Below are 27,221 nucleotides of genomic sequence, written 5' to 3'. Positions count from 1 at the left end.
CTTTGCATACATCTTACCTTTGTCTTAATGAATCATTTGGCAAACTGGAAGCTTGGCGCGCGCGCTCTCTCTCTCTTTTTTTTTTTTTTTTTTTAAATCAATAGTGGTTTACTTCTAGTGGGCTTGGGCGGAGGAAGAAAAGAAACCACTGTTTGTTTTGACCAGAAGTCTACTTGAGTCCAGTTTAAGTCAAAGCGTGGTAAGGTTAGCAGACCATCCAGAGGCAGCGCTAACAGGCCATGTTAAGTTCAAAAGGGCAGGGGAAGGAACCGGGGGCAGCCTGGAGGGTCTGCTGTGCTGGCTTCGGAGGTCGGTCCTCCGGCAGGAAGGGCAGAGCTCCATGAAGCAGGAGGCTGTGTCCGACAAAATGATCCCATTGTCGTGCGCTGAGTTCTGATCTTCGTTTTCAATCCTTCTTCCTCAAGCACATAAAGAAGCCAGACTATGTGACGACAGGCATTGTGCCCGACTGGGGAGACAGCATAGAAGTTAAGAATGAAGATCAGATTCAAGGGCTCCGTCAGGCCTGTCAGCTGGCCCGTCACGTCCTCCTGCTGGCCGGGAAGAGTTTAAAGGTGGCGTCTCAGCAGACCTCGGGATGAGCTCCTCCCAGGCAGCAAGCACTCTGCGTTTTCCCCTGTTTGCCTCTAATACTTCTTTTGTACACATCTCATTTGTCTGGAAAAAATTAAGTAAAGCCTCAGGATGGCAGGCAGGGATTTTATTATTTTATGTGTTTATTCAAGACATGGTTTAAATCCAAGTTCAGCTTTAACTAGCAGAATTCTAGAAACACTTTGAACCCATTAGCATATCCAAGTTGGTCCATGGCAATGGCTTTGACTTCTGCCCCCTTACTCCTGCCTTCAGTGTCTGCTTTTATTTCCCATGTTTTTTCTGTGTCTGAAGAGTTGCTCTACCTTGTGTTTTATCTCCTATTTTCTTGCATTATCTCTGCAAAGAAAGATCAGACCAGATGCACAAAGCTATGGATAACATACCAATGTAATTATGTAAAACTATCCTACTGTAAGATTTAGTTCTTTAGTAATAATCTACAATACCCTGCTATAGAAGAATCAAGAAAGAAAATATGGACCTCTGGTTTCCAAGAGGTAGGCAGAACTTCAGAAGCGAGATTCAAAGGTAGAATCACGTATATGGTTGTGTGTCATAACTTTTGGCCACATAATTAAGCATCATGTGAATATAAAATAACTCCAAGAAAATGATTAAAGAAATAGTTGACGTTTAATAAATGATTTTTTTGTTTTACAATTTTAGTTTGACTTACAGTGTTATAGAAATAGTCTTCATGTGCTTATAAAACTCCATGTCAGTTTTCTCTTAGTTTGAGAGTAATTGGATGTCAGGGGAAATTTAAAAGCAAAGTTTATTGTTTAGATATGGAAGAAATCAAGGTTAGTGAAAGTCAGTTGTCTATAAAATGTCTGAGACTCGGGTTTTTCAATGCTGACCCCCAGTCTCCATGCCATTGCTACAAAACCCTTGGAACCCCCTCCTGGGATGAGAATTTGTGCGCTGGCCTAGTGTTCAGCTTTGTCGTAGAAACTGGAGATCCTTCTGAGCATCACTTTATGTTCCAGTCAGCTCAGAGCACTAACCACTGAGGAAGAGGAAGGAATTGTCAAAGAACGCACGTTTTTATATCTCCAGGCTAAAAGGGAATCATTTCATTTAGTGACTCACAAACGATTTTAAAGGGTCCTACAGTTTAAATTTTCAACTTCCTAATAGCCCATAACTCTGTCATATACCCAAATGATTGTCAAAAAGGCACAATTGAGGACTGTTAACATTAGTCATAATTAATTAAAATGTTAGACCATAAATTTACCCTGGTAAATTCATACAGTCATTACGGTAGACATAGCATATCCAGGTTGATAAATACAGTAAATGTCTTCAACTGTCACTGCACAATTTCTTTGTTTAATATTTTAGGTTGACATGACAACTGAAGAGATAGATGCCCTCGTCCATCAGGAAATCATCAGTCACAATGCCTACCCCTCGCCTCTAGGCTACAGAGGTTTTCCAAAATCTGTTTGTACCTCTGTAAACAACGTCCTCTGTCATGGTATTCCTGACAGGTATTCATTTTTTAATAACATATTGGTCCTGTGGAAACTAAAACATGAAACCAGGTCTATATCATAAGTTGAAAGACACTATATTCAATTGAAACCCACCCGTGAACTTCAGAAGCTGGTGATGGGGAAACAAATTTGGAAGTATTTTGCTTCTAAGTGGACATAACTGCCACCATTCAATGCTTATTAAAGCAGTTTCTAACCTAAAAAAAAGTTGTTTTAAATATTTCTTTTACCTTCTTAGATTTTAATATAAAAATGATAAAAGTCCAAATGTACACACATTTTTTGTTATCAATTAGTATCATGGCTCTTAGTAAAATTAAGGTAAGTAATAAGCACATCTTTTTAAAGAATTATCAACAGTGGCAATGCATTCATATTGTGTATTATAAAATTTGATGTGACTAATGTAAGGTAAAGATTAGATACAGTTATTCCATTTGTTCCTCTTTCACTCCAGATTATCACGTGACTCATTGGAGTTGTGATTCTAGTCATTAGGTATTATTTTTCTATTCCTTTTATTGAGACCTGTCTATCACCCATGTTTTTGCTGTTTATGTTTCAGTCGACCTCTTCAGGATGGAGATATTATCAACATTGATGTCACGGTGAGTAAATCATATAAAAAAATAGTCTTTGATCAACTTCAGCATTGCTGGTAGCAACAGGAAGGGTGGATTGAAAACATGAGCTGTGCCAGTGAAGTGCTGTTTACTTGTAGCCCCAGACGCAAGCAGCTGGTTTCCTTTTTTGTCTTTAACTCTGTGTTTATTCCAAGTAAACCCAGGCCTGACTTGAATTTAGGGCTGGAATCAGATGCACTGAGATCAATGTTGGCCTAAGTGAAATGTCAACCCAATCCTGCTATGTGTCATGTTTTTGAGAAGGTGTAATTGTTATTGATCCACTGTGTAGTTAATGCAGAGCACCACAGCACTGGGCAGCTGCTGAAGCTAGATATGTATGAGATGAGCTAACACGAAGAAAGCCAGCATTTTTCCTTCACTCTGCCAAGATTGATCTTCCTCTTCCTGCTGATTTTGAGTGGGGCCTGTCATTATCTTACTCTGTCATTAGGGGCTACATTGGCCTGTGTGTGTCAGTCTATTTGGACAGCAACTCTTTTGCTAGCAGTGTTCCCTAGATTTATTAAAATCCCTGAAGGTAACATCGTGTTCCATTTCTGGTCTAGAGAACCTTGAGCACCAGGCATGCAAACAGAGTAGTTTTCTCTGTGAACGTCAGTTTTCACCAAATGGTTAATAGAAATTTTAAATAACAAGCCCAAGTAATTTAACACAGGGACTCCAAATTGTATGAGCTAATCTGTTCTGGTTTTCTTAGCCTTTTACTATTCTCAGACTTAAATTATATATACTCATGTTCTTTTAAAAAATTTTATTTGTAACGCTTCCTTTGAATTCTATAGATTGTAAATAAATTCTACACATCTGGTGAATACTCAACACATTTTAAATAAATAAATAAAATTTAAACATCTGATGAATGCTAGTTGCGGTGGACAACATTCAGTTTCTATTAATGAGGAAATAGTCTCAATAATAGTTATTTTATATGCAGACCATGAAACTTAGGTAAGAGTGGGAATAAGGTAGAAATAGGCATCCAGTAGTTGAATTCGGTCAGATTTTTAGTTGTTTGCATTAGTTTAAGATTTTTTTCTTCACATCAATTTGTGTGAGGATATAGCCAAAGATCCTTTTATTGCTATACTATTTCCTGTATCATTTTGTCCTACTTAGAATACTTGAACATTTGCTCTCTATATAGATCCTCTTGGTATCTTTCCATCTCAAAATCATGTCGAAAGAGGCATTTTATGAAGTGTACCTGAAGTCAAGTCTTGTTCATGATACACTTTTACTTTGGATTATACCTGACATTAGGATTTTACATTTATTATCTCACCTAATCACCCTCTAGTAGAATTTTACTGCTTTGAATGAAATCAGCATACTCTGCCCTACTATTTTCAATGTGTCCAAAGAAAATATTCTACTCATATTCCTTTTCTAAGTTTCCTGAAGACTTCTAATAAACAATTTCATTTTCAACATTCAAATGATTTTACCAGTTACAAAAGCCATAAAACAAAGTGACATACTTTTAAGTATCTAGAAATGTGAAGGAATCTAGGAAACATATAAGTCAGTTCCTTATCAAATTTTGTTCCTATGAAATTTTTCATTGAATGGACGACTCTGTGATCAGATCCTGTACTTTTGTGGGAAAGTACTCATTGCATTTTATGGTTGTTTATGTCTAGTATGCAGTATAAGCACCTAGACTTCTTCCCCTCTTGAAAGTTGAATGGTTTTTGCAAAACACAATGAGATGCCCATAATACTTCTTCAGTAAGTATTTGTTAAATAAATGAATTACAGGGGACAGCATTTGGTGCAGTTTAAAATGCTGCTTGGGAGGCCTTCATACCATATTGGAGTGTCTGGGATTGAAGGCCACTTCCAGCTCCAGCTTCCTGCTAATGCGTATCTTGGGAGGCAGCAGGTGATGGCCTGCATACATGTGAAGGTTCTGCCACCCAGTAGGAGACTCAGATCAGGTTCCAGGCTCTCAGCTTCAGCCTGGTTCAGCCCCAACTGTTGAAAGCATTTGAAGAATGAACCAGGATGAAATATCTCTGTCTCTTCATCTCTGTCTCTGTCTCTCTTCCTTTCAAATACATTTTAACAATGAATACTTTTTTAATTAAAAACAGAATTGTTAGTAAGAAAATAGGTACAAACAGTAGATATAGATGACTACCACAGACTTTTCAAAAGTATTATATTTCCATATACATTAAATCTTCCAAGTAATCATTTTTCAAAGCTCAAAAAAAGACAGACTTTTAAAATACATTTTACATAAATATCAGCTACATAAACATTCACAGCTACGAATTTTCTTGATAATTGCTCTTCTATTACCAAATTTTATTTTTCTGTATATAAAATCGGAACAGTTTTCTAAACAGCAAAGGACTGTGAGTGGAATGAGTGTATAAACTACTGTCTTGCCAGGTACTCAAGATAATTTGCTCTGGCAGAGAAAACCTGCTCTATGAACCAGGGTCTACCTCCGTGTTCTGCCACTAACTTTCAGCAAGTTACCTGTCTGTGCCTTGGTCTACTGACTCACAAGGTGAAGATCCAATAAAGACAATTCAGTGTGGGAGAGCGTTCTTAAAATGCAGAATAGTGTACAGATTTAAGACATTAACTCACTATCAAAATTCACAGAAAGCTCACATTGATATCTTTTTTACAACAATTTTTACATTCTGCTTTATGAGAAAAAGAAATCTGAGAAATTATTAGGCTAGACAAATTTATGCAAAAGAACAAATTCTGTGCTGCATCCAGGGATCAGTATTCAAGCAATCTGCTCTGCCTTCTATATTTATTATGGTGTTTGGTAATCATTGATTTTTTTTCATATTGAATGTGGTGTCTTTCAGGATCCTACAGGGCTTCTGAATCATTGAAGATTGATAAAATTACATTTTCTGTATTTTTACTCTTAAAATTGTTTTTTTAATATTCTAATTCTTCCCAAAAAAATCCTTCCCTAGTGTTTTCTGTTAACATTCTGCTATCTGGAATGTTTCATTAAGATTTCACTTCTGAACACAGGATTTTCCTATAACATGTTTCATTGCTGTATTGAACCATTTCAGTTCTTTGAACAAAATTCTCCTCTATTGATATACTTGTCTTATTTCTTCTTGTCGTTACATATCATTTCCCAGTAGAGAACTGGCAAATAAAAGATCAAGCAAATCTTCATGAGCCTGAAGAAACTTTTCACTATGTTAATGTCTTAGTTCTCTACATCTGTTATAGAAATTATAGGTCAGTGTCTTTGGTAACTAATTTTTTTCATATACACTTCTGTCTTCTCGGGAATAAAGTGCAGAACCAAAATATTACAATAGTAATACTGAAGTAGCCATATTAATCACTTGTTTTTAAATTTTGCAGTAATATCGTTCGCTGTCTTCCTCTTCAGTTTCTGCAAGGTTCCAGCGTATCTGTTTCTTCCTTTTTAATAGACAGATTTGAGAGTGATTCTGGAAGGAGAAAAACCCACGAAACTATTGAGGACCCACATGAACATAATGTATACTTAGGAGAGTAGATTTTCAAACAAGGACATATTGTAAAATGTCTGCCTGTGTTTAGGTCTATTTCAACGGCTACCACGGAGACACCTCTGAGACATTTTTGGTGGGCGATGTGGATGACTGTGGTAAAAAGTTAGTGGAGGTTGCCAGGAGGTGTAGAGATGAAGCAATTGCAGCCTGCAGAGCGGGGGCTCCCTTCTCTGTAATTGGAAACACAATCAGGTAAGCCTTGCACTGACAGGTAAAGGGAGGGTTGGCAAGTGGTACAAAGGTTATTGGTGGCTTGGTTTAAAGCTGATGACATGTTTTGTGATTCCAAACCATCATTTCAGTCTGATATCAGTATGTGAACTGCCAGGCTGCAGTGTTGTTCCCTGGGTTGGGGGAAGAAAAAAAAAAAAAAGATTTTAAAAAAGTGAATTATAGCAGGGTCAGCAAAGAAACTTACTGGAGCGGCAAGCAATATTTATAGGGTTGCGTTTGTTTAAGCTTGATACATTGGTGTGTGGTGTTCCTTTCTCAAAAGCACAGCACAGACAGAAGGAAGTGCCTAAGCAGGGGATGAGCTTCCCGACCCCTTGTCTCAGGAGACAGCTGACAGCTGAATTTTATCAAGGAATGAAGTAGAATGTACTCTTGTGATACAAAGAAGAAACGTGTTAGCTCCAGCAAGCCTTACCTTCCAAATCCGTAGATTAGCAAAAAGCTTGTGGTCCACTGTCTTTTTTTGTTGTCTGGTTCATTTTCCCTATAAACCATTGTTTGTTTTCTGCACAGTGTTTTTTCTGTGTTTGCTCTCTGAGTGTGTGTGTTTTCCGAATTCAAGACTCTTCTTTGTCACCTACTTTTAGGTCTTTTTTTCTACCCCTAACTGTTTTGAAATAGACAGGCAGAGTATGTGTTTTCATTGAAAAGTAGTGCATTTTGTTAAAGATGATCACATCGGTACCCTTTAAAGTTCTGTCCTCATTAATATACACCACTGAATACTTCCCATTTGTCTGAAGGATGGAAGGCTAGTCACCTTGAAAAGATGCTGCCTTTTTCCTTCGCACGCCTTCAAATACTTTAAGAAAAAAGGCAGTAAAATATCAGCTAAATGTATTTATGGCTTTAAAAATATTGTAACAGTGTCTGAATCAAACTTTAGTAAAATCTCTTTGGGTTATATCTGAGAAGCTTTTATTGAAGACTTTGAACAAAATTGTGTTTTTGACAGTTTTAAATTATAGGCTAACTAGCCTGGGAAAAAAGGATAGTGTCTCTCTGTTCTTTCATAGGAAATGTTGAATCAGACCCCTACTGGGAAAAGAAATTTAATGCATATCTCACTATCTTACTGTCCATGAATATAATAGAAATGAATTCAAAATGCAGTTTTATTTTTGCAAATGGGATGAGTCGATAGATGCACCTCGTATTTTTGAACACCTAGGGTTCAACAAATTTACTGGTGGTGCTCTTGCATTTTAACAAAATTTGTTCTTCAGTGGAAGGGGGCAGAGAACACTGGATTCTTATTCAAGCATTCTATGGAGCTCTGCATTCATGGCTGTGTCTAAAGGGCATGTCAGCCTTTGATTCTCTCTGAGAGGTAATTATCCTTTTCCTGTCACGGAACAACAAATGATAGCTAACTACAGAGGCACATTTGCAGTAGTCACATTCATCAACTGCAGGAAAAAAAATTCAATTTAATTGTGCACCACAGCTGCACATGGGCTTTTGAGCATTTCTGTTGTTCTCCCTGTCTCGCTATTCCTCCCTCCAGATCTATTTTTTAAACTTTTTTTCTGGTTATTTTTTCCCCTTTTTGTCTCTTCTTCCATTTTTACTCTCTGTACTTTCTTGTTAAAGTAATTTTCCTTTGTGGCTCTCGTTCTTTTTTCCCCATTGAAGGCTATGAATGTAGAAAATTATCACAATTACTCATATAATTGAGCCTCTTTGTAGCAAGTGCAACTCCAGTAGCCTTTCTCCATCATGAAAATGGTTTCATTATAGGGTTTTTCATATTCTCTGACACCATCTACACAGAGGGACAGGCGTGCAGATGAGCTGCGCTAGGAACAGGCTAGATCAGTAAGGTCACAGTAGGAATAATTAGCTCTGCTATGGAAAGAGCATCTAGGCCTTTTACTGCTACATAAATGTACTGTCCGTGGCTTTTAGTCACAAAAAAAACTTACTAACAAATGGAGCTCCCGCCTACTACTTTGAAAAAAAGATTTGTATCAACACTACAATTTTCCATCATTAAGACTAATAACACAGAGGCTAGTATACATCAAGGGGAATAAAAAGAAAAATCTCACATTCAAGTGGCGGCTGGGTGCTGACCTTTGTTCCCTTTTTTTGTGTACGACTTAACTCTTTACAAAAAAGAGCCACACGCCACACCAACATGCAGGTGAACTCCAGCTCGAACTAGCAGAGCATAGCATTCAGTCGGAAAATCTGATAAATCTCCATGCAGGATAATGCATCTCATTACATATGCACTGCATTAATTCTAGCTACATAAAAAAAAAAGAAGAAGAAGAAGAAGAGTAGAATTGAAAGTGACATTGGATTTTAGCTATCTGGATGCAAAGGTCACTTTTCACAGAGTATGAATTTGCATGCACAAGCTCCTTTGAAAACCAGATCAGTCCCTACAACTGCACTTAGAAAACTATGTGGAACATAACAGACAATGAACTTTTTCCTTTCCCCCTAATACATTGCATTATTTAGATGGTTTCTGTCTGCCGCTGGGGAGGAAGCTGGCCCCGATTCTAAAAATGTTTGGTCTGATGTGTGAGAGCAGTGGTTCTGGACATCTATTGTGCCTTTTCTTATTCAGGCAAAATCTTAAGGGAGGAAATAAAGAAACAATCTCCACCTTGAAGCCATAAGTACTGAAATCATTACAGACCAAAGGTTTACAAACACCTTTCGATTTGATCTCATTTATTTTAAGATATTCCCCATCTTTCGCGTAGCCTCCCTCTACTGTTCCACGAGGAAAAGAACATTCCTGGTGCATCTTACGCGAGGACGCGAGGGTTGTGTGACCAGAAAAGCCCCAGATTGCTATAGGAAATTTTGAAATCCCCCCTCTGAGGCCTAAGAACAGAGTGATGTCTGTGAAGAGACATTGGCTACCGTGATGTAGTGGAAGAGTTCTCCGTGGGCCCTTCTGCTTTGCGAGGGGCGCCCCGTGTTCTTAGGTCGTGGCGCAAGTATACTCACGCTGCCTCCGTCTGCTCTCAGATGTTTCCAAAGCCACCTTTTCGTTGCTGCCCCTGGGTTATATGGTCTGTACACATGAGAATATGATGAATGTGCAGAATCATGCATCACAAATAGGCGGCAATTGAATCAAAAATAATTTAAACTTATAGTTGTAAATGTCATGATAAGGGTATCAATAAATGGTTTTTAATGTTTAATTCATAAGTGTATGTTTTGATATTAATTTAGAACAATACAAAGCAGATTTTTAAAAACAATCTCTATTAGATTATGCACATTTAAACAATAAGTGGCTCAGGCAAAATAAGTCATTTTAATGTCATCTGTGATGGATTTTTCTTGACAGCTACTGTAAATTACAATTACGCTGCTTCTCTCTGCACATGAAAGTAAGCACTGCAATAAATTATCTTTTATTTCAGTCCATCATGTCTGCTTTTCAGAAACAAAAAACCTCAAATAAAAGTTCAGCACTATTATAAGAAAAATACAGCAATTTGTGATCCAGTTTAAAACCAACAAACGAAAAAATACCATTCTTTTGGAAAACAGTTGTCGGCTCTCAAAAATATTACTAATTGTACTTGAGCATTCCTTGTCATCAAAGGGAATCCCTGGGTTTGGCTATTCCTTCATTCAGAGAACACTGCTGAAAATAAAAATCTGGAAGGATTAAAGTAAAACCCCTAACTTATCAAGTCAGGTGTCATTTGAGATCCGCATGTGAAGATCAGTCTTGTTCATAGGATTCATGTGAAAATGTCACAAAACTATTTCCCTGTATACTTTTATTTCTTTATAAGAGCATGGGCTTAAACATAGTACTCCTCTGCCCTCTTGGGGAATGTATTTTTAGTTATAAAAAGTACTCGAAATGGATTAAGAAATTTAATTTATCTAGAAAACACTAGAGTGGTGTACAACTGTCTCATAAACGGGAATTAAACTGCCAAAAATGATCACAGGATATACAACTCCTTAAAGGAGATTTCTCTCCCACGATCCTCACCAGCTGAAACACGAGCTGTGATACCAGGGTAGCACTGGAAAGCAAGTTCATGAGCAGCCTTTACACACCTGCTTCCACCCCTCCCTCCTCAGACGTCCCTCCAAAAGGGCTTCCAACCCTGAACAGGCCTGGGCTCACGGGTAGGTGTCCCTCTGTCTTAAAGGATTTTTAGAGGAGACTTCAGCAGAGAGAAGCAGGTGAGATATGCAGGGCAGAACAACTCTTGAGATCAGAAACAGGTCGCGGCCGGGTGGCATCTGGTGGCCGGCAGCCATTGTGGCTCTTCGGGTCACTGCTAACCTGCCCCACGATTTCCCTTGTCCCCAAGACACCCACCAAGAGGCAGATCCATGCACCACCTTCCCAGGCCACAGCCACTTTTACCAGCATCTGCTGTGTGCTGAGAGCAGAGGAATTTGCCATACAAGTCATTTGGATGGTCTCTGTGAAGTCGGATTTCAACCCTGCAATCAGGTGAATCTCCTGCTCACCGTGGATCCCGGAGTAATAGAAGAGGCATGCTTTTAAACAGTGGTTGGGAACATTCATGAGATGCTAGCCCATTTGGCCCCAGTAGTATTTGTTAAAAACCAACTGCTAGTGCAAAAGCAGAGGGAAGTGCACAGACTGAGCCTCTAGGACTGAGCCCGGCTAAGGGATTCTGCCAAGAACCTGGGAGCTGTGGCCTGCTCCTTCCTTGCTCCACCCGGCCTGAAACCCTCTAACATCTACATTCTTGACACATGCATTCTGTGGCACTCCTGTGGCCGGAAGTTCCAGGAGGACCCAGGGAGGCAATTGTTGTCGGAGAATGCACTCAGCTATCTTTAGCCGCCTAGTAATTGCACAGCTGCTTTTATGAAGAGGAGTGAGAGGTATGATGGGGGGAGGGACCCCAAGTGTTTTTCCAGAGTGGGCTTTCTTCCTCTGCTCTCATCGGAAATTAAAATGAAGATCGCCGTTGTAACACACGTTTAAGATGTGGCCGTGATGCCTGCCAATCAGTTGGATCCTTTAAAAAGAAGAAGAAGAAAGAAACTAGATTTTTTTTTTATAGGAGAATAGTTTATATTGAATGCTGTTCAGATCACAGGTTTATCGAGATTGGATTTACATAATTTACAGGTTTCGGTAGGATCTTAAAAAAAACCTAGATTATTATGCCTTATTCAGTCATCTCTTTTCTACTCTCAGTGTCTGTTCGGAAACTATGTAGCACAAATGCTTTGGGAAAGATATTAATATTATACCTCCTGCCCAAAGGCCGAAGTCCCTCAGAAATAACCATAACTAAATAGCACAACTTAAGGCGTAACAATGTTGACTTATGGTAACTGTCCTCAGTTCCTGACTAGCTCACCTGTTTCTGCGCTGTCAGTTACCTTGAAATGAGATCTGAATGCAAGGCCGCCCCAGGGCTGGTTGCAGTGACATCCTGGTCTCAGTGAATATCTATTACAAGTCTGGAAATGGTTAAAAAAAAATGTCTTAAAACAAGTGTGTAAACATAAATATCCCTGAAGATGCTGGCTAAAAGCCTTTGGGTTCATGTTAAATTAAACCTGCAGTCTGTTGGCAACTCTAGTTTCAGATGTAAAAACTTTGATTTTGTTAAGAATTGAACTAGTAGTCCTATAAATCCCACTCCATCGCTGTGGTGGGGTTTCGGGACATAATGCCCTCATCCACGTGAAAATATAAATCATTAAAATGGTATTTGTTCTTGTCGGTGTGGTGCTCGCAGAAGTAAAAGCATTCACCCGATTTCAACAATATCGTTTCTACCTGGAAGCTGAGAATTTCAGGGTTGGATGCGATGTGCTAGATTTCCTTTAGATAGGATAGACGGAACTCAAAATATTTGCATATAGAAGTAACTAGGAAGCATTGAGAATTAGGAATCGTGGAGTGGGCATTTGGCTTAGCTGTTAAGATAGGAGTTGGGACCCCTGTGTCCCATACCCGGGTGGCTGGGTTTGAGTCCTGGCAGTTACTGCTGGGCTTTTGGGGAGTGAACCAGTGTATGGGCGCTCTCACTCTCTCTCTCTCTCTCTCTCTCTCTCTCTCTCTCCTGATCTCTTTGCCTCTCAAATAAGTACAGTAAAAATTTTTTTTAAACAAGGAATTAGGAATCACAACAGCAGCTTCTCTTGAGCGTCATAGTGATTAAAAAGCATTCTTGATAAATGTAATGGTGTAGGGTTTGAGCGGCTCCCAAATTATCACAAAGTTTTGGAGTGTTTCAAGAATATTGACCAGTAGATCTCATCTTCCGTGTGAATATGTTTGTGAAATGCATGATGATTTTGAAATAGATCGGAATAAAGGGAACCACAGAAGTGGAAAGTCATAGTCCTTGATTTTAATGTTTTCCTTCTAGTTGGATACTGAATCAGTAGCAATTTTATGAAAGGTAGCTTTGTATGACTTGTATTGTATGCACACACGTATAACAATCTATATTGCTGTGTATACTTACATGCTGTCTAAAAGTGACCTTGTTTGAATGCTATACTAAGGTAAATGACTCAAACAGCTGTGTTAGATACATAACCTTCCTTCTTCCTGTAGCCAAAGGGGGTTGTTACAAGCAACTACAAAAAGTAAAATTACATCAGCATAAAGAAAACAGATGGATGTTATCATCTGATGCTAAGCATAACTGATTTTTTTCTTTTTCAGAGACAATTTTAAATTACTTTGTTTTATCTTAGTATGCATTAAAAACCTATGTGCTTTAACTTTAAAAAAAAATTTTTTTTTACTACTTCTAAAGCCGTATAACTCAGCAGCATGATTTGCAAGTCTGTCCACATTTTGTGGGCCATGGAATAGGATCGTACTTTCATGGACACCCAGAAATTTGGCATCATGGTAAGGAAGTTAATTTGGAAACTGTTTATAGAATGGGGTCAGAATAAGGCAGTTTTACTCCTTAAGCTCGTCCTCTAACTTTGAATTTACATCGTCATCAGAGTGTGTGTCTGTGTGTGTACAGAGAGTGGGGGGCTTGCTTAATTTTTACCAGCACATCACTAAGTTACTGGATTAAAGCCCAGCAATTTCCCAAAATAAGGTTTATTTTCTCTTTGTCTTTTCCCGAAGGGTGCATGGCTGGAAGGCACAAGAGATATTTGTCTAGAAAAAGTTACTAGAAACAAAACGCCATTGCATCAATGTCGCAGCAGCATGCACACATGACTGTTTTCTGTTTTTCTTTTCCTACCCCCTCTTCTAACCGCTGACTGTTGTGGTTAAACTTCATTACATCTTGCACAGCGTTGACAGCTGATGTCGTTCGCAGCGTGTACTCTGCAGCGGGCCCTAGATTATGCCCACTCTTGTGTTCCTTCCCCACAGCCTTCTGTTTGGCACTGCCTGGGTGTTCGCCCACAGTGGGACCTCAGGGCCTGAAAGGGTGGGAGGATTTGAGCTAGGCCAGGAGGCAGCTCAGCGGGGCACCCCCACAGGGGCCGCACACCTGGACAGGGACCAGAGAGTTGGTTCTGGGGCCTTGACTTTTGCACTTGGGGTGGGCTAGGTCTCTAGAGGGTGCCTGGAACCACCCCCAGGGGACCCTGGAGAGCTGGCAGGCCAGGACTCCCTTCAAAGAGGCAGCTCAGAGGAGGTGCAGGTGAGCGTGCACGAGGAGCCAGTGAGCCCTGTGCCCCACCCAGCAGCCATGCCTGGAGCTCCTGCTTCAGCCGGCACCTCAGGACGCTTGTCCTCTCTTTGCATCCTTTCCCAAGATTGCTTTTTCTTAGGGGCGGGGTGGGAGCAAGGCCTGCAATTCAGTGAGGCCAGGAGACCTGGCAACAGGTGGCCTGGGGGACCATGGCAGTGGGGGAGGCCACCCCAGAGCTGTCTAACCCACCCAGGCTGCCCCCTGCCAGGCCTTGGTGGACTTCCAGGTGTGTGTGTGTGGTGGGGGGTCCTCTGCCCACAGCACAGAAAATGCCAAGACTGAGGCCCAGGGGCTCTGTTTGCCCCCTGTCACCACTCAGGACTCTAAAAGCCTCTTCTTGCTCCCCTGAACAATATACCCCGGGGCCACTTCTTTTAAGCAGCCTCCCCCCACCCCAGTTCTGGTTCTCACATCCTTCCTCCTGCTCTCACTCGCTTCTGTGTTCTCTGTTCACAGCGAATGACAATGATCTCTCCATGGAGGAAGGCATGGCGTTCACCATAGGTAATGCTGGGACCCCGCTGTCTAGAGCGGAAGCCGAGGTGCAGGCCTGGGCCCCGCAGGCCCCGGGAAGGACTAATAAAGCCAATCAGCATAATGAAATAATTCGGATGCATAGTAAATCTGATTAAACAACATCCTCAGCCCGTCTCCCTAAATCAGATACTTACTGACACATTTAGGAGACCAGCAGCCCAACCTCTAATTCTGTTACCCGTGTAATGTGGCGTTTGGGTTTTTTGTGTTTTGTTTTGGTTTGCCTTTTTTCATTAACACCCAGTAACTAGAGGCAATGTGTCCCTTGCGCCCTGTCAGCGAGTGGCACGTGCTCTCTGGCTCGGGGTTGACAGAAGTCTGATGGCGTGACTGCTGTCACCGCCAAATTCCAATCACCTAGCCCTGAATGCATTGGATTTCTGACTGTGGGACTTAATGGAGAAGCAATTAGAGTGAAATAAGAAAATTGTTATTTGCTGATTAACGAACATTTTGAACATGTTTTAAAAATTCAAATATTTTTTAAAACCGACTGGTATTTATAATAAGAGGGACTGGTGTTGGGGTGGTTATTATCCACGGGGTCCTAATTAAACCTTGATTAAAATGCCCTTCTTTCTCTAAAAAAAAAAAATCACGAACTAGACAACTTTGTACATTTTTCCACGCCGTGGCATTTCGTCTTCCCACCGTCTGGTTTGTCCTACGCCGCATCAATTACCAGCCCGCTCAGGATGACAACGCCAACCTGTGGGGGAAGCTCTTGAGGGGCGCGCGGTGGGGGGAGACTTGCCTATTCTCTTTTCTGATAATCAGCAGAGACAATGTTTGACAAGAGGCTGATGAGGTCACTGCAGTAAATATTTTGCCTCTCGCAGAGCCAATCATCACTGAGGGATCCCCTGAATTTAAAGTCCTGGAGGACGGATGGACTGCAGTCTCCCTGGACAATCAAAGGTGGTTTGTTTCCTGCCCTACTGCTTTCAAACTGTGCGGGAAGGGGAGACCGCCCCGACGGCGCGGGCGGACCCCTGCTGACCGCCGCCCCGTGTGTTTCAGGTCCGCCCAGTTCGAGCACACGGTGCTCATCACGTCGCGGGGCGCACAGGTCCTCACCAAACTGCCCCACGAGGCCTGAGGCGCAGCCCGCGGGGCGCAGAGGACAGGCGCCCCTCTCTGCCTTCAGCTAGAACTCAGATGAGGAGTAGAGCACCGGCGGCCCGCGCCGCCACCGACCCGGCACCCCGCGGCGTCCTGCTGAAACTCGGTGGCGACCGGCAGCCTCCGGGGACTCAGCCCACCAGCCCCGCAGGGTCTGGGCTTGCGGAACGGAGACGCTGCACCCCAGGCTCGGCTCCCCCGCGCGGCAAACGCCTCTGGAGGGGGAATGGGGACTCTCCTTTGGGAGACCGGGGTCTCAGGGGGAAGCATTTTTCCTTTTCTGCCGAGTAAAAGCCCTTTTAAACACGTGTGTCTGCGAGCCTTACATCTCTGAGTTACAAGGGGGAGAGGGTCGGTGGGTAGTTTGGGGGTCTCATAACTTTTACACGCTATTAGAAAGAAAAAACCCGAACCTGACCGTTAGCTGAGAATTCTTGTAAAGGCTTTTTTTTTCCTCCTCGAGCGTCTCACATTGGCGACCCCGAGGGTGCAGCCAGAGGCCAGCACCTGCTCCCAACTCCTGGCCCTTCCCTTCATTCCCCTTCATCGGGGTTTTGTGGTGAAAAGATCATCCCGCAAACGGACCGAGGCTTCCGTTACAAACATTTACTTGGCTGTGGGCCTGGCTCTTCATAGCTTTTACCAATCCAGAAACGTGACTTTCCTGGCGGGCACAACCGGTCCTTCAGGGCCTGCGCCCAGCCCTAGGAGCCATCCCAGAGGTCAAGTGTGAGAACCTCCTCCCCTCGGTCTCAGTCCCACTATGCACAAGCCAGACCGTTTGTTGAGTTAGGAATTCAAGCCCCGGTCGCCTTCGCCCAGATGGGACCTCTCAGAGGGGCTGCCGTGTCCCTAAATGGAGCCCTCCCCAGAATGACCCTCTCCAGACTGCTTGAGCCCTGCAGGGGCAGTGGAGGTCAGGCATTCTGGAGGCACCCCCCCCCCCCAATCTCAGCAAGGGGAGATAGAACCACCTTTGAGAGCAAGAGCCTGGGTGCCTGGAGGAGTTAACTCGGCAGCTCCCACCTGCGTGAGGAGCAGGACTCCAAAGGGCGGCACCCTGTATCTCCCAAGGCCCCTTCCTGCCTGGAGCACCCTCCCTTGTGCTTGCTCCCCAGGACCTGGTCACACGGGCACCAGAGTTGGGAGGGACTGGGCCTCTAGCAGTCCAGGAGGGAAGATGTCCCCTTCTGGTTTTAGTTCAGAAACAAGTCCAGTGACAGTGCCTGAGCAGCCAGCAGTTGTCCCAACTCCTATTTGCCACCAAGAGGGGTTTTGCAGAGTCGTCATCTGCCCAGTATAGCTTGAGTGGTCATCAAGGAAATGTAACCACCTAGAGATGCCAGGGCAGATGACATCTGTTGGGTCACCTGCCTGTGTAAAGAGTTGGGAAATGGAGGACAATGAGCTGGCATGAGAAAGTGGTAAATTCCCACTTTTCCCTGAAGTCAGGATTCTCTGAGTTGTCCACCAACCCCTTTTGCTCAGTTTCTCTGTGTCTAGGGATGTAGGTTTTTGGATAGAAGTGATTCTGATGCTAATGGGTCTGAAAGCTGGAAAAGAGGGGAGAGGTTAAGGATTTACAATATCCATGAAAAAATATTTTTATGTGCTCTGGAGTTGGCCACGCAGGGCGAAGCGGCTGAGGCTGCTGTCTGGGAGCAAGCAGATCCCCTAGAGAGGCCTCGGGAGATATGTGCGGGAGAATGACTTCACTTCTCTCCCAGAGCAATCCCCTTGCAACCATTAGCCTGGTATCTTATCTGGAGATCAGCTTACTGCAGAGTTCCCGGAGGATAGCTTTACTAGGACCACAAAAGCTCACCAACCGCCGGGTAACACGCTGCTTGTGCAGCAGTTATTTCGAGGTGGAGGTATTTATGGGATGAGTTTACAATTCCATTTATGTAAGTGACTAACCTGAGGTCATATATATATATATATATATGTTATCTAGATAGCGAGAGACACATCTGCCGATAATCAGCAGCTCTGTCGGAAACAAACTTGATTTAGAACAAACTCCGTTTAACTTGCTTTGAAGTTGAGATTAGAAGGATTTTTTAAAAATACCTCCTCTATGCCTCCCCAACCTTCTGTGTGCTGAACTGGCCCATAACTTCGCCCAGAGCCACAGAGATTCCAGCCAGTTCTAGGTCTGGCTGCTGCCACCAGAACCACCGATCCCAGGACTCCAGTAAGTTCTACTCGGAGTCCGGCGCCCTCAGGATAAACAGCAGATCGTTTTGGTCTCCTCTGACTTTGGGCAGGCAAAGGTTTCAGCAAACCGGCGTTTCAGAACAGGTGTCACCTTAGCGGTGGGGGTGGGGTGAGGTCGGAATCCCCTGGGCTCGCCCAGGGGAGAGGATTCGTCGCTGAGAAGTGGGTTAGGGCCCGGAGGCTCAGTGCCCGAGGGGCCCCTGCTCAGCGCCCCTCCCCAGACCTGCTTCTCCCGGCTAAGAAATAATTCCAGAGTGTAGACACTCCCTCGCTTACACACAGTTCACTTCTAAATTCAGCAAGGTTCTAAAGCCACATCCCGCGGGGACGCGTGCCGGACTTTAGCTCGCAGGAGCCAGCCAGGTGCCCTGCTCCGCAAATGTCTTCCACTCCAGACGCGGAGGGGACGGCGTGCCCAAGGGGCTGTGGAGACACGCGGCCCTCTCTCCCCGGCTCTCCCACCCTGCGATCCTCTAAGCCGGCTCTAAGCTGCCCCAGCCGTCGGGTGTCCTCACGCCTCTCCCTGAGCTCCAGGAGTCAGCAACCCAACTTTCCCCACTCCCCAATCCCGATCCGCTGCCCGCCGCGGCGATCACTTACGTGCGCAGGGCCCGCAAGGCGCGCGCGGGAGACCCGGGGCCCGAGTGGCATCCGAGCGGCTGTGCTGGGGGCATTGCACCGCGCTCCACACCCCAAAACAGGCGCTGGGAAGGAGCAATTAAAGCCACCAGCGCGCTACGGAGATCAGGACGAGCCGGGAGGCTCCGGGGAGGTGTCTGGTGGCAGAGTCATTAGCTGGTTGTTGCTACAAAGCCTCACCGTGTGGTTCGGTGATTAAGAAAAAAAAAAATCTTTTAAACGTTGGCAAACCCGTTATTGGTTTAGAGGTTTGGCTTTTTTTTTTTTTTTTTTTGCTTTTGTTTTTCTTTTTTCTCCAACCACGCTGCCTGAAATATTTCTGCCCCCGGCATCATTCCCTTACCGAGGAAGAGGAGAAATTCCGCGGGCTGCAGCAGCTGCTTGCAGAAGTTAAAGGAGAGAGAAACTCCCTCCACTAATATCTGTAACGACAGCACCGATGTAATTTGTTTTGAATGTTCGTTTTTATTGGTGTTCCCTTTGCCAAAATGTGCTTGATTACAGAGGTTTGTCCCGTGATCATTGCACACTCCAGAGAGGGGAAGGTGCATCGGCGAGGGTTCAGCTCAGGCCAGATCAAATCCCGGGCTGTTTAACGCTCAAAGTCTGCATGTTGCTATTAGTGTTAAATATATGGCTAATTATGCGTATGAAAATTAAACATCAGTGTTATGCTAATGGGGCGCCTTCAGCTGCGGATCTGAGCACTTGAGACTACCATTTAATCAAATGAATCAGTAACTAATACATCTGCACGTGTGAACTTTCACAAGATCATTTCCCCGTTCCCGGCACACCGCTAAATTATGAAAGAAATAATTATCAACACTTTCTAATTACCTAACAAAGTAATTTGGGATTCACCGTGGGGCTGGCGGGATGGGGAACCAACAGCCCCTAGTAACCAGCATGGTTCACGCCACGCCGCGTGGGGGTGGCCGGGCGGCGGTAGGGGCTGGCGGAGGGGGGCTTTCGTGAGCTTTTCTGCACCTAATACCCCCAGAAAGTAGAAGGCGCCGTGGCCTTGCTCCTGCCTCCACCAGCCCTGGCCCCCAGACCAGCGGCGCCAACTCTGGCCCCCGGAGGTGAGGAAGATCTTGGGCGACAAAGAGAGCGACGTGTCTGCACATAGAGATATTGGAGCCTACCACAGGCCTGGGTTTGCTGCGGGTTTCAGTGTCTCCCAGGGACTCCTGAACCCGGGGTGCTCTCTCCAGACCCCCAGGAGGCCGCAAAATACCCGCCTGGCGTCAGCGGCCGGAGCAGAGCAGAGCCCGCGGCTCTTGGGCTCCACGCTGCGCCGCGCCCTCGGGGCGAGTGAGCCCGGGGCGCACAGCGCGAAGAGAGTGGGGAGGGGAGGGGGAGGCGGAGGAAGGTGGGGAGGGAAAGAGGGTGTGCGTTGGGGGAGGGGGCGGTGCAGCCGCCTTTCCTGGGAGGAGAAGCGCGGGTTCCTGGCTCTCCACGCGCACTGCTTTAATCAGACCCGTGCAGCCTCGAGCTGGAGTGGCCAGCTGGGCCTGGAGCAATGCGAGCGGGCCCCAGGGAGCGGCGGCGGCGGCGGCGCGGCGGCCCAGTGAGTGAGTCCGCCCGGAGGGCCCCCAGACCCCGACCCCAGGGATGTGGCCGCGCGCACGGCCCCAGGCCAGGGAGGCGCGGCCGTGAGGGCGCCGCGCCGGACACGGGACTCTGGGGACGATTGCTGTCTGCAGGCCGCCTCGGGCGCCCCCCAGTGCGCGCCTGTGCTCTCAGGAGGCGACGGGCAGGCTGCAGAGCCTCCCTAGCTCGGCGCGGGACTGGGTGGCGGCGTGGAGAAGCGGTCCCGGGCCCCCAGAGTGTAGGGCAGGCGAAGGGTGTGGACAGTAAGGGGGAGGACGGCGGCGTGGAGCTGCTGGTTGGTTTCTGGGGAGGAAAGCGAGCGAGGGAGGCGGGAGGCCGAGACGACGGAGGTCCCAGCCGCGGATGCCTCAGCCCATTGTGCGCCCTGCACGGCGTGCTCTGTTGCAGAGGAGCCCCGGCCGGGAAGTGTGGACGCATCTCTCCCGAGGCCCGGCCGCCTCTCCCGCTCTAGTCCGGCGGAGCCGGAGCTCCTCGGGCCAATCCCCGGTGATTATGCAAGACGGCGGACCAATCAGCTCCGGCAGCTCATGAATATTTATGACCTTGGCTGAGTCAAAGCTTTGAACCGAGTTTGGGGAGCTCGGCAGGATCATGCTTAGACTTTTCAAAGAGACAAACTCCATTTTCTTATGAATGGAAAGTGAAAACCCCTGTTCCTCTTAAATTGGGTTCCTTCCTGTCCTGAGAAACGTAGAGACCCCCAAAAGGGAAGCAGAGGAGAGAAAGACCCACACCCAGACCCCGCGAGAAGAGATGACCATGACCACCATGCCAGAAAGTCTCAACAGCCCCGTGTCGGGCAAGGCGGTCTTTATGGAGTTTGGGCCGCCCAACCAGCAGATGTCTCCTTCTCCCATGTCCCACGGGCACTACTCCATGCACTGTTTACACTCGGCGGGCCACTCGCAGCCCGACGGCGCCTACAGCTCGGCCTCGTCCTTCTCCCGACCGCTGGGCTACCCCTACGTCAACTCGGTCAGCAGCCACGCGTCCAGCCCCTACATCAGTTCGGTGCAGTCTTACCCCGGCAGCGCCAGCCTCGCCCAGAGCCGCCTGGAGGACCCAGGTACGTGCGCTTGCCTGGGAGAGGGAGAGAAGGGGAGGGGAGTGCAGAGAGGGAAGAGGAGAGGAGGGGAGAGCGCGAGGTGGGGTGGGGGTGGGGAGGGCGCTGGAGCCATGGAGGTTTCGGATGTCAACCTCTGCATCCTTGTCATAGCAAAGAGATTAAAAAAAAATTCACCCAATTCGCAACGAATGCAGCAAACAGTGAATCCGAGACGTCTCCCCTCCCAGCGCTGTCTGCGCTTCTGGGCGGCTCGGTGCGCCGAGCACTCAGTGCCCTGCTGGAAAACAGAAGCCCACATGCACACGTATTCGTCTCGGTAATTATTTATTGCGTAGCGCTATAAACAATGTATGCAATTAAGGGTAATTAAACCTCAACTACCGCTTGCAAAAATAGCAAACTTTCCCTGCAAAGGCAGTAGCTGCGCTCCTGGGAACGGCCCCAGCCCGCCTGCGGCGGCCCGGGACAGGCCCTCGGACTTCGGGGACCCTTCCCTGGCCTTCACGCTTCTTTGAACGTCTACCTCCCGGCCCTGCCTTGGCCAGCCCCACCTTGGTAGCCGCTCGCTCCTGGCTCTCGGTGCTAGAGGCAGCCCCTCCGCATAACCTGGGCCCTGGCTCTGCTGTCCCTGCAGGGGCCGACTCGGAGAAGAGCACGGTGGTGGAAGGCGGAGAAGTGCGCTTCAATGGCAAGGGGAAAAAGATCCGCAAACCCAGGACGATTTACTCCAGTTTGCAGTTGCAGGCTTTGAACCGGAGGTTCCAGCAAACTCAGTACCTGGCTCTGCCCGAGAGGGCGGAGCTCGCCGCCTCCTTGGGACTCACGCAAACACAGGTACCTGGCCCCTGCCGCCGGGCCCAGCTGGCTTCCCGCCGCTGGCCGGCGACCGCCCGGGGCTCTGTTTGGTATTCGCTGGGCCTCAGGGCCGGGGTGTCACTGTGTATGTGTGTGTGTCCCTCCGTGTGTGTCCACCCTTCCTCCCGCGTTCTCTCTGCCCGAGCCCCGCTGCCAACGGCCCCCTGTTTGCCCCACCTGCCTGCCTCCTGGCCCCCTGTCCCTAGACAATCTGATTAGGGCGCAAGAAGGCTTTCCCCAGACGTTTTGTTTGGGGACTCTGAGGTCACACGTGCCCGAGCAACTGGAACAATAGCAGCGGGGCTTAATCCCCCCTTTGCCTTTAAAGTGTGTGGCCAATCACTCAGGGCCTGGGCCCGCGCCTCTGACTCCCTCCTCCTCCTCCTCCCTCCTCCTCCCGGAATGGCTCCAGGGGTGGAGGGATCCCTGGTTCCTTCTCCTCCTCACCTAGGGTCCCAAACCCTAGGAGTAAAGTGGGACTTTGATTCCCGGATTTCTTTAAGTCTCTGGGAGAATCCATAGACGTTATGATAGCTTCTGGCACGGCTTTACAACGTCCGGCCCGGGTTTGGGAGCAGAGCAGGGCAAAGCACACAGACCTTAGGGAAAGATCTACTTGAGGCCAAAGAAAAGTTCATTTGAATCTCGCAGCCTCCTCTGTCAGCCCCCAACTCACTTAGGCGTAGAAAGGACAGCACAACAAGAAGATGGTCGAATTGCAAATAAATTTCCTCCACTCCATCCTAGGTTTGATTCTTTTATTGGTGTTGATAGAGGAATTGCTGGTTGGTGCTGTGCAGGTGCTATGACTCCTGCAGCCGGGGTAGCCTGGGTGGGACGGCCTGGAAGCCCCGCAGGCCCCTTGCCACCACGCCCCCTGGCTCTCCGTGAGGCCAGTGGCCCGGCTTCAGCACCCTTGGCTCACGTGGAGGGAGGGTGATCTCTGCTTCTCTGGCCGAAACTGAGCAGCCTGCGCAGGGTGACCGACCCGCGGTCCCATTCACTGCTGCCGCGCGACTTAGGTAGGCGCAGCGTGCCCAGCCCAAGTCACATTGTCCATTCTCGTAGGTCAAGATCTGGTTCCAGAACAAGCGCTCCAAGTTCAAGAAGCTGATGAAGCAGGGCGGGGCAGCTTTGGAGAGCAGCGCGCTGGCCAACGGCCGGGCGCTGTCTGCCGGCTCTCCGCCCGTACCGCCCGGCTGGAACCCTAACTCCTCATCCGGGAAGGGCTCGGGCGGCAGCGCGGGCTCCTACATCCCCAGCTACACGTCGTGGTACCCCTCGGCACACCAAGAAGCCATGCAGCAGCCCCAGCTCATGTGAGCCTGCCCGCCTGCGCCCGCCCGCCTCCCTCTCGTCTCCTCCGGCCTGGGCCCCTCCCGCCTCCAGGTCGGTCCACCCTCGTCCACGCGTGCCCTGTGCCTGGAGGAGAAGGGCCTCAGAGAGAAAAGAAGGAACAAAGAAGGCAGAGCGGCCGCCGCCGCCTCGGAGCCCCCGCGGTGCAGCCCAGCGACTCCCCAGAGCCCGTGCGCTTCCGCCCGAACCCCGGACATGGGCCTCACGCGGACGGCCGCGAGTGGCCTCGGAGCGCAAGCTCAGCCACCGAGAGACGCAAGACAGACCTGCTGGACCCGACCCGCCGACCCTCAGCTTCGCGGGACCGTCAGGAAAAAGGAAACAACAAAAACATCACAATGTAGAAACAGCAAACGCTCTTTTCTGTCCTGTGTCATCTCCTCTCGCTGTCTGTGCGCCGACGACGTCCAGGTCCTCGCCAGTCCGCTGTCCCGGTTCTGCGGCCTCTGCAGTCGGTGGATCCACGCGGCACGCCGTCTGCCTGGCCGCCCGCCTCCGGATTCTGGCACGTTTTGTCCTCTCGGGCCTTCTCCTAGGCCCCGCCTGGCCACCTGTGTAGCTTGTTTGGGAACTGGGGGAAACTGGAGGGAGGGGGTTTTATTTATTGAGAAATGGACTCCGCCTGAGGCTGACGGGCAATTCGCGGTTCCGGGGCGCCCGCGGAGCGCGCTGTCCAGACGCACTGTTTACTTGAAACGCACCCAGAAACAACGAACAAAGAAGGCGTGATTTTTAACTTATACAGTAACTTTTGTACTTTGCGGGTATGGAGAGGTTGGAGCCAGATAATTTGCGTTTTCTACATGTCCCATATTATTAAAGACTAAAAAAAAAAAAAATCAGTGAAGCCAACGTAATTTTGTCATCTCCGGAGAAAGCTTCCTCGCTTTGCCTGGACGAGAAGGAAAACCCTGATTTCTTTCTTGGGTGGAAAGAGAGCGAGAGCGAGGGACCGCTGGGCAGCTGCGAGAAGCAGGCAGGTGTAAGCCCCAGAGAGCTTTAAGTACCAACGGCGGCTTCACCAGCTCCCGAGGCGAATGCAGCCTCCATGCGAGATCTAAGTGCTGTACATATCGTTGTTATTATTATTGTTATTGTTCGGTAAACGTTGCACAAGCTTAGCCTTTTTCTGTTCTGTTTGTGTGTGGCTTTAAAACCCGAGGCTTTGTGAAATGAGAATCTTGACATTTTACTTGTGAAATTTGGGAAATGTGATCAATTCAAATCAACCGTGTTCTGTGTTCTCTATGTCAAAGTTTAGTTTTATATTGAGAATGTTAACTTATTGCTTTGTATCTTAAAAAAAAAACAAAGAACTTTGTAAATAAGTTATAAAGTTTCTTTGAGACAGTAAAATTATGGTTTCGAGAAAGAACTGCTGTCTCGCGTGCTGTGTAAAGGAGGTCAGGCCCTGTCTTGGGGTACAGGGAGCGCAAGGGACAGCTACTAATCCTGGACAGAAGTGCCCCCCCCAGACCGGTGAGGCGCCCCCTGCGCCTCATCCCCCATCCTCAAAGTGTCTAGCCCCCACACGCGTTAGAGGGACGGGCAAGGGCGCTTGAGAACAGGTGCGGCAGGATGGATCCGGGGCTTGGGGACGCAATCGACGGCGAGGATCAGCTCAGAGACCCAGGCAGAGTTCAGAGGCCGCCGGCCTAGGAGATTCAGTGTTCACCCCGTTCTCTGGTGGGCTGGGAGTGGGGACCCTGCTTTGCCCCTAGCCTCCATCGGGACCTGGCCTCCCAGCCCGTGCCTGCCCGGAGGCCCTGCCTCGGTCGAGGGAAAGATGCAACTAGACGCGCGGCAGGGGCCGGAAGGACACGTCTGTCAGGCTACCCCTCCATCAATCCGCGCGCTCCGGGGGGCCGTGGCACCGTGGCAGGGAGCCACCCGGGCCCCTCCACAGCGAAGAAGCCCGTTCCACCTGAGGATCGAGGCCTTTCGCCGAAAAGGAGATGCCCAGGAAGGGGCAGGTGGGCTCGGCTGACTTGCTGGAACCCCAGAGCCGGCTAGAGTCAAATACACCGACGCCCCCGCGTCCCCAAGTCCGAAAGCCAAACCATCACGCCGGGAACCGCCGGTGCAGCGCTCGGATCACTCAGCTCCCGAGGAACGCACGCTAGGTCGGCCCCCTCGTCCCCGCCCGCCGCCCGGTGGCCCCGCGCCCCAGGCCAACCCCGACCCCGACCCCAGGCCCCGCAGCTGAGGAGAGGCAGCTGAGGAGAGCCGTGTGCCCAGACAACCTCTCTGAACGCTTCCTGCCCCGTGCTCCGCCCGCCGACCTCTCAGGCCCGCCGCCTTTGGGGGCCCTTTCCGGCGCGCGGTGGGGAGCAGAGCGCGGAAGGCGGTGATCTGTATTGTGACAAGCACCCATTTTTCAATTGGTGCTGGTGAAAGATCAGATGCGCGGGGCTCTTCCGACGCCCTTCGCGAAGGAGGGGGGAGGAAGTGGCGGGGCTGGGTCGGGGTGGGCGCGTGAGGGAGGAAGCCGGGGAGTCCGTGGGGGGTGAAGCTCGGGGGACCTCGAGGCCCCCTTTGCGCCTGGAATCGGTATTTTACCTCTCCCGGCGGCCCCCGGAATCAAGAGCCCTGAAGGGGAGCGCAGACCTCTGGGACCGAGGTGTGGGCTGCTGGACCGAACTCCACGCCGCGGCAGGGAACCCACTGCCCAGATCTGGCTCTCGCCTGGGGCGGGTGCCTTCTCGCGTTCGGTTTCTTCTGGGAGACGAGATTCTGCTAGCGGCGAGATTTCCCGCGCGCATCCGACTCGGGTCCCCCGGACCACCGCCAGGGCCCAGCGCCTCAAGCCACAGGCAAAATCTGTTTGGTCAAGCGGCTTGGAATACTTTGAGATATTAGTTTATACTAATTTAATAATCTCTTGCTAACAGTTCAAATAGAGAAATTATTAGTTTTAGCTCAACGAAGGCGGTCTTTAGTTAGGCTGTATTATAATTATAAGAGGTTGTACTTTTTAAAAAATGTTAATCTCAATATAGGCCTAATTAATGCTGCCTTGTTACTGACAAGTAGTTCATCAAATATCTGATTCAAAGATTTTCATAATGAGTATATTAATTAAACTATGAATAATCTAAAGGTGGTTATATTTAAACAATACCTCATTATAATGATTAAATACTGATTTCGAATATTATGTCTTAACAATTGTCACTTAGAAAACACAACCTTTCCTTATGTATGAGTCTGGGATGGCAAAATGCAATTTTGGGATTTTTTTCCCCTTGTTCAAAAAATGTGAACCTCATTTTAAAACACTTCTGAAATAGGTTACACACAGCTTAATGATTATCAAAATGACTCTTTTCTGCAAAAAAAAGACCCCAAAGTGCGCGTACAGCTGCAAACCCAAGAGGGTCAGCATCATTTCACTGTATTCTCTTCTTGATTACAAGCCGGGCCCATCAAACACAACATAATTACAGTAATTTCAGGTTTATTTATTCTAATGCAGTTTCCCCATCTCTCTGGTAATTATGAGCAATTTTTTCGCCCAGGGAATCTTTTTGCATTAACAAAAGAGATAACGCACTGAAAGCCAAATTTGCTGTGCATTGAGAAAAGGAAAAAAAAATCAAATAGGTGCGAGC

The 27,221-nt window shown here is 47.6% G+C and overlaps 2 protein-coding genes and 2 long non-coding RNA genes across 11 annotated transcripts in view; 2 read left to right on the top strand and 2 right to left on the bottom strand.

The window, feature by feature from the left end:
* Positions 1–16,163, top strand: part of METAP1D (methionyl aminopeptidase type 1D, mitochondrial) — a 99,361-nt gene extending 83,198 nt beyond the window's left edge. For 2 of the 8 annotated variants that reach the window (XM_002712288.6, XM_070070689.2), the window contains 8 exons: positions 426–575; positions 1,966–2,114; positions 2,686–2,728; positions 6,326–6,489; positions 13,290–13,387; positions 14,655–14,702; positions 15,575–15,653; positions 15,756–16,163. In XM_002712288.6, coding sequence (XP_002712334.3) covers positions 426–575; positions 1,966–2,114; positions 2,686–2,728; positions 6,326–6,489; positions 13,290–13,387; positions 14,655–14,702; positions 15,575–15,653; positions 15,756–15,834 — 810 coding nt within the window. In that variant the 3' untranslated portion in view covers positions 15,835–16,163. Of the gene's footprint in view, positions 1–425; positions 1,116–1,965; positions 2,115–2,685; positions 2,729–6,325; positions 6,490–9,229; positions 9,702–13,289; positions 13,388–14,654; positions 14,703–15,574; positions 15,654–15,755 lie in introns of those variants that run through there. The other 6 variants (XM_070070690.2, XM_070070691.2, XR_016230794.1 and 3 more) reach the window with 5 other exon arrangements.
* On the bottom strand, positions 6,431–8,718 carry LOC149127381 (uncharacterized). Its single transcript, XR_016230800.1, has 2 exons — positions 8,583–8,718; positions 6,431–6,641 (listed from the first exon to the last, which is right to left on the bottom strand). It is a non-coding gene; the product is annotated as an uncharacterized LOC149127381 (long non-coding RNA).
* LOC149127380 (uncharacterized) lies at positions 11,397–18,810 on the bottom strand. Its single transcript, XR_016230798.1, has 3 exons — positions 18,678–18,810; positions 11,874–11,976; positions 11,397–11,525 (listed from the first exon to the last, which is right to left on the bottom strand). It is a non-coding gene; the product is annotated as an uncharacterized LOC149127380 (long non-coding RNA).
* A 2,132-nt stretch (positions 18,811–20,942) lies between these two features.
* On the top strand, positions 20,943–23,580 carry DLX1 (distal-less homeobox 1). Its single transcript, XM_002712289.6, has 3 exons — positions 20,943–21,399; positions 22,034–22,233; positions 23,323–23,580. The coding sequence occupies exons 1-3, from the start codon at positions 21,087–21,089 to the stop codon at positions 23,575–23,577; spliced, it is 768 nt and encodes a 255-aa protein (XP_002712335.1). The 5' UTR covers positions 20,943–21,086; the 3' UTR covers positions 23,578–23,580.
* Positions 23,581–27,221: the final 3,641 nt, after the last annotated feature.

Source organism: Oryctolagus cuniculus, chromosome 3 (assembly GCF_051225735.1).
Source record: "Oryctolagus cuniculus isolate XC-2025 breed Fujian yellow rabbit chromosome 3, ASM5122573v1, whole genome shotgun sequence".
In the NCBI taxonomy this organism is placed as follows: Eukaryota; Metazoa; Chordata; class Mammalia; order Lagomorpha; family Leporidae; genus Oryctolagus; species Oryctolagus cuniculus.
This window is presented reverse-complemented; position numbering and strand designations above follow the sequence as displayed.

Excerpts from the sequence above, each read along its gene's own strand:
- DLX1 (XM_002712289.6), top strand. The coding sequence starts at position 21,087 with ATGACCATGACCACCATGCCAGAAAGTCTCAACAGCCCCGTGTCGGGC. Across the intron at positions 21,400-22,033 it reads GAGCCGCCTGGAGGACCCAG|GGGCCGACTCGGAGAAGAGC; the intron begins GTACGTGCGCTT and ends CTGTCCCTGCAG. Across the intron at positions 22,234-23,322 it reads TGGGACTCACGCAAACACAG|GTCAAGATCTGGTTCCAGAA; the intron begins GTACCTGGCCCC and ends CCATTCTCGTAG.